Source organism: Scyliorhinus torazame, chromosome 8 (assembly GCF_047496885.1).
Source record: "Scyliorhinus torazame isolate Kashiwa2021f chromosome 8, sScyTor2.1, whole genome shotgun sequence".
NCBI lineage: Eukaryota > Metazoa > Chordata > Chondrichthyes > Carcharhiniformes > Scyliorhinidae > Scyliorhinus > Scyliorhinus torazame.
Window position 1 is genome coordinate 66,870,722 of NC_092714.1, and position 12,719 is coordinate 66,883,440.

Consider the following 12,719-nt stretch of genomic DNA (forward strand, 5'->3'; position numbering starts at 1 on the left):
CGATCCAAGTGATCGGAAAGTAGTCCAATCACTTGGAACCAAGTACGGGGTCTGCCCCGCAGGGCGGGAAGCCCCTGGGGACTATAAAGTAAAGCCCCCAAGTTCAAATCGTCCTTCTTTGGCAGGGTCACTCAGCAACTCGAATCAACCAGTGAGAGTGACCTGTCTAAGCTGCCGCATCAACCAAGTAAGTCTCCAGTCAACGCTCGCTACGAGATGGGCGCTCCTAGCTACAAGTCCATACCAGCTTTTGAATCCTGCAGACTCAGGACCTGAACGAAAGGCCATTTGTTCCCCTGACCTGGTGGGCCAATTCCGAAGCTAAGTATAGGCCTTTTAGTGATAGGAATAGTCTAGAAAGTAGAGTTTATGCACGAGTAGTGCTTTACGGTGTATAATAAATGTGTTTTGATTTGAATCTTACTAATTGGTGTGTTGAGTTATTGATCATTACTTGAACCTCGAGGCGGTATCATAAAGATACCTGGCGACTCTAGAGCAAAGGTTAAACAAACAGAGCAAATTACGATTTAAGAGCCAACCACAAGTTAGCAACAGAGAGAACCCGAAGGCGAGACATTCGAAGGTGAACACTGAAAACCCTGGAGTGAGACGGACTTTCAGTGAGATTGGTTGACTCACTCTCTAACTAACGTCTGGTTGTTGAGAAATCCATGGAATTGGTTTTGGTTGCATTCATCATTTATTGTATAGTGCAGTGTGTCAACAAACCACAGTATGTCTGTTAATTCGCATGTACCTCATACTTAGCCTGAATGTTAAAGTATAAGGGATACTGTAAATTGTTTTATCTTTCTGACCTTGCAATGTTTAATTTTGTTTGTTCAAAACCCGTGGAATCTTTTGGTTTTATTATATTAGCAAGTGTCTTGAATCTCAAACTTTGTCTACTTTAAACAAATTATTGGTTCCTAACTTTATCTCAACAACTTGGGGGTCTGGCCAAGGCTCATAACACACTGACTAAATATGCCCATCCACTGAAATCTGTTGCTTATTTTGGTTCTTAGTAATCAGAACCTACTGCACTTTTTATTAATGTAATGCCAACACATTAGCTCAGTGACCAGCAGATGGAGCTAGCAATTTGATACACATAGGAAATAGGGGCAGGATACACCATTCAGTCCCTCGAGCCTACTCTACCATTCAACTAGATCATGCCTGATGGTCTAACTCAATGCCATTTTCCCACATTATCCCTATATCCTTATATCCTTTAACGTCTTCAATATCTAGAAATCGATCGATCCCGCCTTGAACATACCCAAAGACTGAGTCTCCACAGCCCTGTGGGGCTGAGAATTTCAAAGATTTGCCACCTCCTGATTAAAAAAAATTCTCCTCATCTCAGTCTGGCCTACCCCTTAATGAGACTGTGTCTCTTAATTTTAGACCACCCACCAGTCAAGGGAAAATTATTTCTCGCATCTACCTCGAGCCCTGTAAGAATGTTGTCTGTTTCAACGAGATCATCCCTCGTTTGTATAAAATCTTGAGGTTTTTTTTAATAGGCCCAGTCTCCTCAATCTCTCCTCAGGGGACGATTCCACCATCCCAGGAATTATCCTGAATTATAGTTAGAGGGCTCGATTATAATGTTAAGATATTTTTCTACAGTGCTATAAAAGCCCTGCTTAGGCCACCTCAAGTTCTGGATGGTTTTGGGTACTTCATCTTAGAAAGGATTCATTGCAGTGCAGATTAACCAGTTTATTATGAAGGCACTAGTGGTTATATCACAAGGAGGGATTTCATTAACTAAGCTTGTATTCCGTGGAATATAGAAAACATAAAAGGTTATGAAGCGAGTTAAGTGAGCTTTTTAGGATTCAGAAATATGATATGAATATTTTTGTTGGCATTTAGAAACCTAAATCATACATATACTTTTTCTAAACAAAAACTACACCAGGACCTAAAATACAGTAGCGCATGGTCATTCCCTAAACCTAATCATGCTATTCTTTAAGGCATTACATTTCATACGGTATTTGTAATATGTTCCACCTAGGACAAAGGCAGATGCATGGGAACAGCACTACCTGCAAGTTCTCCTCTAGGCCATACACCATCCTGACTTGGAACTATATTGTCGTTCCTTCACTGTCAATCAGACAAATTCATGGAGGTCCCTCCCTAACAGCACTGTGGGTGTATCTGCACCACATGGACTGCAGCAGTTCAAGCAGGCAACTCACTATCACATTTTCAAGGGCAATTAGGGATGGGCAATAAATGCTGGCCTAACTAGCGACGTCCAAATCCTTTGAAGGAATAAATAATTAAAATTTTGCTACAACATGATTGTAATGTAGACATTGCCACTTCATACAATGCACGTGGCTACAACAAGCTTCAACATACATGGCTCATGGAAGAAAGATTGAATTCTTAATCAACATGCATTTTTAAAGAAACAGCTGCTTAATTAAAATATTTTTGCTCTATTATTTATTGCCTAAATTGCAACAAATGTGTTCAGACAATCTCACTTAATAATTGAAGCCGGGGCATACTGAAATTCTTGTTCCCATATACTCGGTATAAAGGAGGAAACAATTGGCTGCATCAGCTACTAGCAAAGGTACATATATGAACTATTTTTTCTACGATCTAAAAGATCTGTGCGGTAGCACAGAGTTAGCACTGTTGCTTCACAGCTCCAGGGTCCTGTGTTCGATTCCTGCTTGGGTCACTGTCTGTGCGGAATCGGCACTTTCTGCCCATATCTGTGTGGGTTTAATAATAATAATCTTTATTGACACAAATAAGCTCACATCAACACTGTAATCAAGTTACTGTGAAAAGCCCCTAGTCGCCACATTCCGGCGCCTGTTCGGGTACACAGAAGGAGACTTCAGAATGTCCAATTCACCCAACGAGCACGTCTTTCGGGACTTGTGGGAAGAAACTGGATCACCCGGAGGAAACCCACGTAGACACAGGGAGAACGTGCAGACTCCGCACAGACAGTGACCCAGGTCCCGAAAGACGTGCTTGTTAGGTGAATTGGACATTCTGAATTCTCCCGCAGTGTACCCGAACAGGTGGCGGAGTGTGGCGACTAGGGGATTTTTACAGTAACTTCATTGCAGTTTTAATGTTGCCTACTTTTGACAATAATAAAGATTATTAGATCTTGGGCTGGATACTCCGTTCCTGAGACTAAGCATTGACGCCGACACAGAATTTGTGGACTATCACAACAGCAAAACTGGTGCCACACCTGGACTGATTCCGCAACTGTTAAGGGTTTAGCACCAGTGCCACGTGGAACACAATCGATTCTAATGAGAAACAATGACGGATTCGCCAGTTTCACAATTGACACTCAGGAGGCTGACAAGCTGTAGCCGCTTATATACACATTTTACTCCCCACACACACCATCCCAGCCAACAAGATGGCAGCGAGGAGAACGGCACCAAGGTTCACGGATGCCAAGTTGGAGACTCTCCTGGAGGAGAGGAGGTGACCTTGTACCCGGCCCAGGAAGGAGGCTGCCAGCCACCACCGTTCGCCATGCCTGGGCGCAAATGGCTGAGGCGGTCAGCGCCATGGGCAACGTAGTACGGACCGGCCAGCAGTGCCGCAAAAAACTGCACAACCTCCTTAGGGCTGCCAGGTTGAGTAGGCAGCACTGTGCCCCCGGCACCAACCCCCATCCCACCTGGAGGACGGGCGAATCCCCCTCCCCCCCCCCCCCCCAAGAATAGCATGCACAACTGCCAGGAGCGGGAGATGACAGAAGGGGGACTGCTTGTCCTGCAGCCCCTCACTGTGGCACAGGGTCATGGACGTGGCCGGCGGGCCGGAGGAAAGAGAGGTCGCCGAATTGGAGTTTGGCCGCGGGCGAGGAAGCGAGACCCCCACGCAGCTGCGGCTCCCCGTGACACGTGTGCAAACCCTCACCAACACCACCCGCACCCTCACACCAGCCCAGCATCACCCAAACCCACACTACCTCCCACCCCCAAACTGACCCCAACGATAGTGTTCCACGTGGCACTGGTGCTAGACCCTTAACAGTAGCAGAATCGGTCCAGGTGTGGCGCCTCTTTTCTGCCTTGATAGTCCACAAATTCTGAGTCGGTGTCTTAGTCTCAGGAACGGAGAATACCGCCCAAGATCTTTCAGATCATACAAAAAAAGGTACTTATGCAGTGATGTACCTTTGCTAGTAGTTGATGCAGCCAATTGTTTCCTCCTGGGAACAAGAATTTCAGTATGCCCAGGCTTCAATTAGTGAGATTGTCTGAAGACATTCGTAGCATTTTAGGCAATAATAGAGCGAAAGTATTTCAATTAAGCAGCTGTTGCTTTAAAAATGCATGTTGATTTAGAATTCAATCTTCCATGAGCCCCGGCCCGTGGTCTAATCATGCATCATCTTGCGTCTTGCAGGGGCAGCTCGTGATGGGGCAGGTCTATCTGGCATCTCCTGCCGGTGCCACAGACAGAGCTCCCCGTGAGCTGAGCAGTGATGGGAGCAGCTCGGGTGGCAGACCCCCACCAGACTCAGGAGACCCCGGAGCTCGAGTCAGAGGATGATACAGATTTCCCGGCACAGCTGTCTCCAACTCCCTCCACCATCCCAGAGACACTCACATCGGTTGGGCACTTTAGCGAAGAGGATCCTGGGGCACTTATCTGGTGTTCACCACACAGCCGATCTGATACAGCAGGTGGAGGTAGGAACAGCGAGGGGGCGGATGGTCGGAGGGCAGGCTGACACCAGGAACTAGCTGCATCCAGGTGGGTTTTGGGCTTCCTCAATGGACAATCCCATCAATCGTGGAGTTGCAGTGCTGAACCAGGGACTGCATGAGGGGTTGTCGGCGAGCATCCAATACCTGCAGATGTAATTGGAGGAATCCAACCGAGTGCAGCAGCAGAGGTGGTGCCGACCATGCGTGCCAACCAAACCAACACTGCATGGGTGGCGTCCACAGTGAGGCATTGGGGACGATGGTTTTGACTTTGGATCAGCATGTCCAAGGCCTGGGGAATTCTGTGGAGGCTCTGGCCGAGGTCCAGGTCAGGGTTGCCATCTCACAGGCAACCATGTGCCAGAGCCACCTGGAAATCGCAGCGGCACTCCTGAGCGTGGCACAATCACAGCAGGCCATATCTGAGAACGTTGGCGATATTGCCCAGGCACTGGTCAACATGGCGCAGACACAGAGGGAGGTGGCCCAGTCCCAGAGGGAGATGGCACAGTCACTGGCTGATGTGACACAAACCCGAAGGCGGTGGCACAGTTGCAGTGTGATGTGGCGCAGTCCGAGACGAGATGGTCCACTCCCTGTACTCTATTGATCGAGCGTGCGGACCCTGGCCGAGACCAGAGCGGGCTTCCAGGACTAGCAGCGGCAGGTGGTGGGGGAGCCTCAGGGGATAGCTCCTCTCGCATTCCCATCTCATGGAGTAGCCTGGGGGCTTTTGGGCACCCCGATGGAGTAGGTGGTGATGGGGTCCGTGCTGGTGACTCCCACAGGGGAGGTGCTGGAACAGCGCAGCACCTCGGACTCCCCTCTCCCGTCCCTGGTGCATCAGGTGGGCAGTGGGCGGAACAAGGCAGCACCATGCCACGTGGGACACCCGAGCAGCAGCCAGGCCCATCGAGGCCTGGTCACCGCAGAAGACGGCCACCAATGGGGACCCAGGTCGCAGGGCGGTAATCACAGCAGGCCGCCTCTGCTCCTGCTGTATCATCTGGGGAACCACCTAGACGTGGAGCTAGGGCCTATTTAGCCAGACAGTTAGACACCGAATAAGCACATTTAGTTATAGGGGCTAGGGCATGTATTTGTAAATATCTCGTCACATTAAATACCTGTTACCACTGTCACAACCTGTCTCGGTGCTCTGTCAGGTAGGTGGGTGCGAGGGGTGGGTTGGTCTGGGCTGGCCAGAGGAGGGGGGAGGAAGTGAAATGGGTAGACGTTGTGGTTGTCCCAGGTGTTCTCCCTCCCCCCCCCCCCCCCCCCCCCGCCCCCACCCCACTCACCACCATCACCCCAGGGATTTGATGGGACAGTGTGATGGATTGGACAGCTCGCATGCAGGGGTCACCCAGGTGGACAGTGGAAAGTGCTACAGTGGGCAGGAGTCAGACGTTGTCAAATGATGCGGAGTATCAGAGTTCATCGCAGAGCGGGTTGCCATTATCCTCCGTCCCACGGGCCAGACCCAGTGTTACTGCCAACCCAGGGCCACACCCCGTAGTGCGGCAGGTATGTTTCACGAGGGGGTTGCAGGCGGGGGAGGGGTGCATGCAGAGTGATGGTGTGGGATGCAGTGTTGGTGCCCTTTGCCAGTACCCCCCCCCCCACTCAGTTGGTGAACCTGGCGGCGATTAGAGCGTCCTGTGCACATTGGCCCTGGCGCACACGTCGTCCCGTGTCTGCCTGGACCCCATATCCTACCCACCCTCCCCCGCATCCTCGGACGAGGACTGGCTTTCCTCCTCCTTCTCCAGAATATCGGCTGCACAATGTTCTGGAGGACGATGCACCACTCGATCACGGACCTGGTCGCTCTATGGGTGTCGTTGTAGCAGGTCTCTGCATCGGTCTGAGGCCTCTGGGTAGGGGTCATCTACCATGACCGCAATGGATAACCCCCGTCATCCAGGAGGAAACCCCCCAGCCAGTGGGCGTCTCGAACATGTCAGAAATCTTCGAGTGCCAGGATGAAGGCATTGTGCACACTGCACAGATATCGGGATAAAGAGATGAATGAGCGCAGCTGAAGGTCACATAGCTGCATGTTCATTAAGTGGTACCCCTTGCTGTTGGTGTAGAGCAGCCTGTCATCTGCAGGTGCTCATAGGCGGACATGCATCCTATTGATCAGCCCCTGGACCCGGAGCACAAGACGATGGCGGCGAAGCCCGCTGCCAGAGTATCCTGGTGAGCTTTGTCCACATTGAAATGGATGGATTGAGCCACATGGGCATATAGGGCCTCTGTGACAGCACAGATGCACATGTGCACAGAGATCTGCGAGATCCTGGTCAGGTCCTGACTCACATGGCATGAAAGTTCAGGGTGACCGTACCGTGACGGTCACTGGGAACGGGTGTCCATATGGCAGATATGTCGCGCTGTGTTTCTGCTCAGCCAGAGTCTTCAACGACATGCCCAGTCCAGCAGGTCTTCAAATGACAGGTGCTGCCGGTACAGGCGAGGTATCCTGCGGCACCTCCTCCTCCTCGGCCAGTTGGGCTGCTGGGTATCCATCCTGGGCATCTGCCACCTGTCCCTCTGTGGCACAGTCTGCTGCTGCACCTTCCTCCTTCTCGAGCAGCAGCAGCTCGTACAGCCGCAGGGCATACCCCAGGGCTGCGGCGACTAGCAGGAAGGCCTCCATTGCTGGTTGAATTCAAATATATGCAGGGGGCGGCTGGGTGTGAATGGGGGAGGGGGGACTTGTGACGGAGGGTCAAGTGGGGACACTCATACTGCCGGTGTCACTCTGCAGAACCAGGGGCCAAGATGGGTGGTCAGTGAGGTGCGCAGAAAGATGGCCGCCTTGCAGGCCGTGGTAATGGCGGTCCGTGACTGGACACCGCCCCAGTCCGTGGACGGTCACCCCGGCGACTCAACCTGTTATCCCGTCACACCTACCCCCCCTCCCCCGGCACTGGCAGGACCCCACCCCACCCCAGCCAGTGTCCAGCCTGGCAGCCCAGTCGCACCTCTCTCTGTCTTACCTCCTCTTTCTCTTGCTCATCAGCCATGAGGTCAGTTTCATGACTTTTAAAAGCATAAGTGAACCGTGCCGTCGGGAACCCAACCCACTGGAGGAGGAGAATCGAAGAGGCCCAGATAATACCGGATTGGGCCCGCTAATGATATGCAAACGGTGTTTGCTGTATGTGCTATCCGGAATGTAATGACGCCGCTATCAAGGTGACAGAGAATTGTGATTTGGCGTCAAATCGGCGCCCGCCACGATTCGGCCATCAGAACCTATTCTCCACCCAATCACGTTTCCCGATTTCGGTGTTGGCCAAGGGAGAATCCCACCCCCTAGATTTTTCAAAATCTAAAGATGAAAACTTAAAAAATACTGCCAATACTGCTCATTTAATAATGATGGTAGTTTTAATTGTTTCATGGTGTGTGGACATTGTTGGCAAAGCCAGTATTTGTGGCCCATTCATAATTGGTAGAGTGAGCTGGTGAGCTGCATTGACCCCCATAGAGCGACTGTTGTCCATCTGGTACTGATACACCCACAGTGCTGTTAGGAAGGGAGTTCCTGGATTTTGATCCAGTGACAGTGATGGAATGGAATACAGTTCCAAGTCAGGGTGTCATGGCATTAATAGGAAGTTGTAGATGGTGTTAATATTTCTCTCACTAATGAGATAATTTTTGTTAAAATACCTCATGGGGGCTGTTTTCAGACATCAGTCTTTTTTTATTTTTTAAACTCATTCATGGTATCTGGCATTGCTGGCTCAGCCAGCATTTATTGCCCATCCCTAGTTGCCTGTGAGAAGATGGTGATGAGCTGCCTTCTTGAACCACTGAAGTCACACCCACAGTGTTATTTGGCAGGGATTTCCAGGATTTTGACTCGGCGACAATGAAGGAATGTTGTTCCCTATACTATATGTGGCTTTATTTAGTGATGAGCACTTACAATGGACAATCCAGATTGGAGGGAGGGGGGAAACTCTCAGTTAGGGAAGTACAGCCCATATATCATATCCCATTATTAAGGCAGAGTGGCAATATCTAACCTACTGCATATAATTATTTTTCATTACTTCATGTCTCAGGATTGACATCTCAGAAAAATAACAATTCTTATGTCCAATAGAAAATCATCTTTATAAACTAATATCATAAACTCAAAAAGTCCTTTACAACAACTAATAGAAAAAATCTAGCTAGGTCTAAATAGTTGGCTAAATAGGTTTTTTTTGTGCTTACTTTAGTGTTTCAGCCAAGAAGAAACTTTGTTGCACATCATCATAGGCTGGAGATGAAGAGTAGACATCTTTAACACCTGAAAATCCCCCGATTACCCTGCAATACTTGTCAATAGCCTGAAAATAGAAGTAATCTTATCAAAATACAGATTCCCGAGAGGTGGATGTACTATACAAGTATCGACAATAATATGCTGCTGGCTAAGAGCTGGAAATGGAGCATGTATTCTCAAGCAACAAATCTAAGAACATGAAGTAAATTGAAAAAAATCTTTGTGAAATATTAGTATATGTAATTGCAGGCATTTCAAATGTTTTCATTAGAAACACAATTGGAGTTTAAAAGTTCTAAATAGTTAAAAGGATGAGCTAGCTTTATCTAAATCATAATTAAGAAATTCAAAATTGATAAATTCATCTCAACAACTGCTAATTGAAGAATTTAATTCAATTGTAACTAGCCTGAGTAAATTTTATTTTTGGTGGGGCAAAAGTTGCCTACATTTCATTTGTGAGGAAAGTTTCACTAAAACCACAACATTCTTATCAATTCTGTCTAATCAACATGAATAGGTGATCACTACTGACAATTTATCACTGGTGAGCCGGGACAAAGCACAGTATACATATACTTTCTTGACAATTTTTGCTGATGATCAAGATAAGCTTGCACTGTAAACTGAACTAAAGTCACAGGAACTGTAAAAGCTACATTACTGGATGTATAGGTTGCGTTCTTGCCGAACACCATCAAATAGGAAAGAATTCCCCGCAGATCAAGAGCTGTGCTTCAGTCTTGAGTGTGGTTTACTCACAACAATGTGCTTGATAATATATTACATAATAATTTACTGTCATGCTTTTGTCGTAACTACCATGTCCATCACAAAGTTACTTTTTTATTTTACCAAACTCTGCGCTCTTCAAGCTTTGTCTCCAATATAGAGTTATTTAAGAGACTACAGTTAGATTTCCAAGATAAAGGTGCTGCAGTTACCAATAGCAGCCCCCATTGTGTAGCAACTAAAAGTGGGCCAATGGCCTGTGACCCAATGCAGATTTATTCACACCTAGCTGTTACTTAACCAGTTTCCCCCTCGCCACAAGTGGATATTTGTCCTGATGCTGGCGGCTATTCTTTGGCACCCCTGTCATAACTGGGCCAGAATAACCAGGGTTTCTTCTGGAGAATGGATCCCCTGAGGTTGGTGAAGAAGTCTACTCACACAGTAGTGGGGAATTTGAGAAAATAGAGCATAGATTTATACAGTCTTTTCCTTTTTAAAAAAACTCAAGTGTCTTTCCAGCATTCTTCATATTTTTTAATGTTTGTGCATATTTCAAAGAATCAAAATAAAGTATATGGTATCTCTTAAGATGTTCCCTTACAAACAGCTATGTCACAAACTGGGCAACTACAAAAGCCAAAGTAGGCTTTCATAAACAAGGCACTTGTTAAATATTAGAAACTACCAGCAAACAGAATTGAATACAAAGTGCAGGTTTTATCTGTCGTATCAAACTGGACAACAGATAGAATAACAGTATGCTCTCTTCTATCGTTTCCAAGACTTTCAAAAAACGCAAGTTGGGTAAATAGTACATCCTCCACAATGAACTAGAAACCCCTCGAGACTCATGATGGTGACCGAGCCTAACTATGTGAACAAAAGAGCATGAGAGAGGGAGAGACAAGAAAAAAAGGTGGAGAGAGTAAGAGAGAAAAGGAAGGATCACAGGTTTGTTAGCATAAATAGTGAATGTGAACAAGATGGGCTAGAGAACAGTTAGGTAAAGCCACAAAATCTCAAAGCACAGGGTGCCATTAGGCCCATTTAGACTGTGCTTTGAAAGAGCTGTGGAACTAGTCTCACTTATATTAATTTAGCCAAGAGGCATATACACATGGGTATAGTTATACTCTTATTTATTTGTACATCAAAGTGGAAGACTTAAATATTAATGCACAACGATTACATTTGTGAATGATATTTTCTAAAGTCAGTGCCACCTATAGTTATTTTCACCACTTTGTGGTTTTGCATTTCTCACCTGAGCTGCCTCCCAGCCCCACTGCCTATACTTGGGGTCATGCGTGAATCTCCACATGTACCAGTAGGTTTCAATCACTTCTGGTCGAAGAATATAGTACTTCTCATTTTGCCTCAATGCCACTGCCTCTGTCCCACCATCAAATTTGAATGCTTCAGGGCCCAACTTTAGCACTGTAGGGAGATGGAATAAATAGAAATGAACAGCATCACAGTAAGTGAACAAATCACAAACAAAACTCATAACTAAAGATTCTCAAGTTTTTAATCTTCTTTATTAAATGTGGTTGAAAAGTACTAAATGTGCTGCCACTGTGATGGATGCCATCGCACACAAAGGTCACCGGTATTATTTATTGATTATCATAGAATTCGGCCCATCGAGTCTGCACCGGCTCTTGGAAAGAGTACCCTACCCAAGGTCAACACCTCCACCCTATCCCCATAACCCCACCCAACACTAAGGGCAATTATGGACACTAAGGGCAATTTATCATGGCCAATCCACCTAACCTGCACATCTTTGGACTGCGGGAGGAAACCGGAGCACCCGGAGGAAACCCACGCACACACAGGGAGGATGTGCAGACTCCGCACAGTCAGTGACCCAAGTCGAAATCAAACCTGGGACCCTGGCGCTGTGAAGCAATTGTGCTATCCACAATGCTACCGTGCTGCCCACTAAGTAGACCACCAGTAGCTTATGGTTTTTTATGGCCCACATTTCTGGGAGCAAAAAGAATCATAATTTGCACCATCGTTCCCAGGTTAAATGCAGGTCAAGGCTCAGGAAAAATAGCAAGAACCTTGAACAAAATAACCAAGGCAATTTAGCAGATAATTCATGACCCTTCAGAACATTCAAAAGGAATTGAACGTCTACCAGCATTACCAATTACCTAATCTGCTTTACGGACTAAATAGAGGACAGCGACACTATTCCTAGAATCCCTATAATACAAAAAGGAGGCCATTCAGCCCATTGAGTCTGCACCGACCCTCTGAAAGAGCACCCTACCTAGGCTCACTCCCCTGCCCAATCTCTCTAATTCCATAACCTTAACTAACTTTTGGGCACTAAGGGACAACATAGAATGGTCAATTCACCTAACCTATGCATCATTGGACTGAGAGAAGAAACTAGAGCACCCAGAGGAAACCCACACAGACACGGGGAGAATGTACAAATTCCACACAGTCAGCCAGCAAACCCGGTCCCTGGTGCTGTGAGACAGCAGTGCTAACCACTGTGTGCTACATATCACGCTCAATGCAGGATATTAGTTGACCCCAGTGACTCAATAGTCCATCTATCAGGAAACGTGAAAATTTATGAGAAGAAACAAAATACCAGTTGACACAAAGTTCTATCGGACTTCTAGAACAAATGAACCTTAAAAATGTTGCTCAAGGTGACTGTTACAACTTTAAATGTTTGCCATAATCTCATGTATAATCTCCCCTGTATGCAGCCCAAGTATATTCTGTTTCAGCGGTGTTCGTACAGCCGAATATTCACCTTTTCAATAATGTAAACCCTGCGTGAAATGATAGCAGCCCCAGGATGTGCCACTGCAAACATTTCAAAGACGACTAGGAAGACAATTAATACAAAGATGGATAAAAAAATTTAAGCTGCTTTATTTCACAACAGGCAAACAGCAACCTTCCAAAGTGCAAACCAGCCCCTATGCTAT

General features: G+C 47.0%; 1 protein-coding gene across 1 annotated transcript in view; it reads right to left on the reverse strand.

Moving 5' to 3' along the window:
- The window catches only part of man1a2 (mannosidase, alpha, class 1A, member 2), a 180,856-nt gene that overhangs the window by 22,033 nt on the left and 146,104 nt on the right, over positions 1-12,719 (reverse strand). The window contains 2 exon segments of the mRNA XM_072513775.1: positions 8,973-9,088; positions 11,024-11,196. Of these exon segments, the coding sequence (XP_072369876.1) occupies positions 8,973-9,088; positions 11,024-11,196 (289 nt within the window).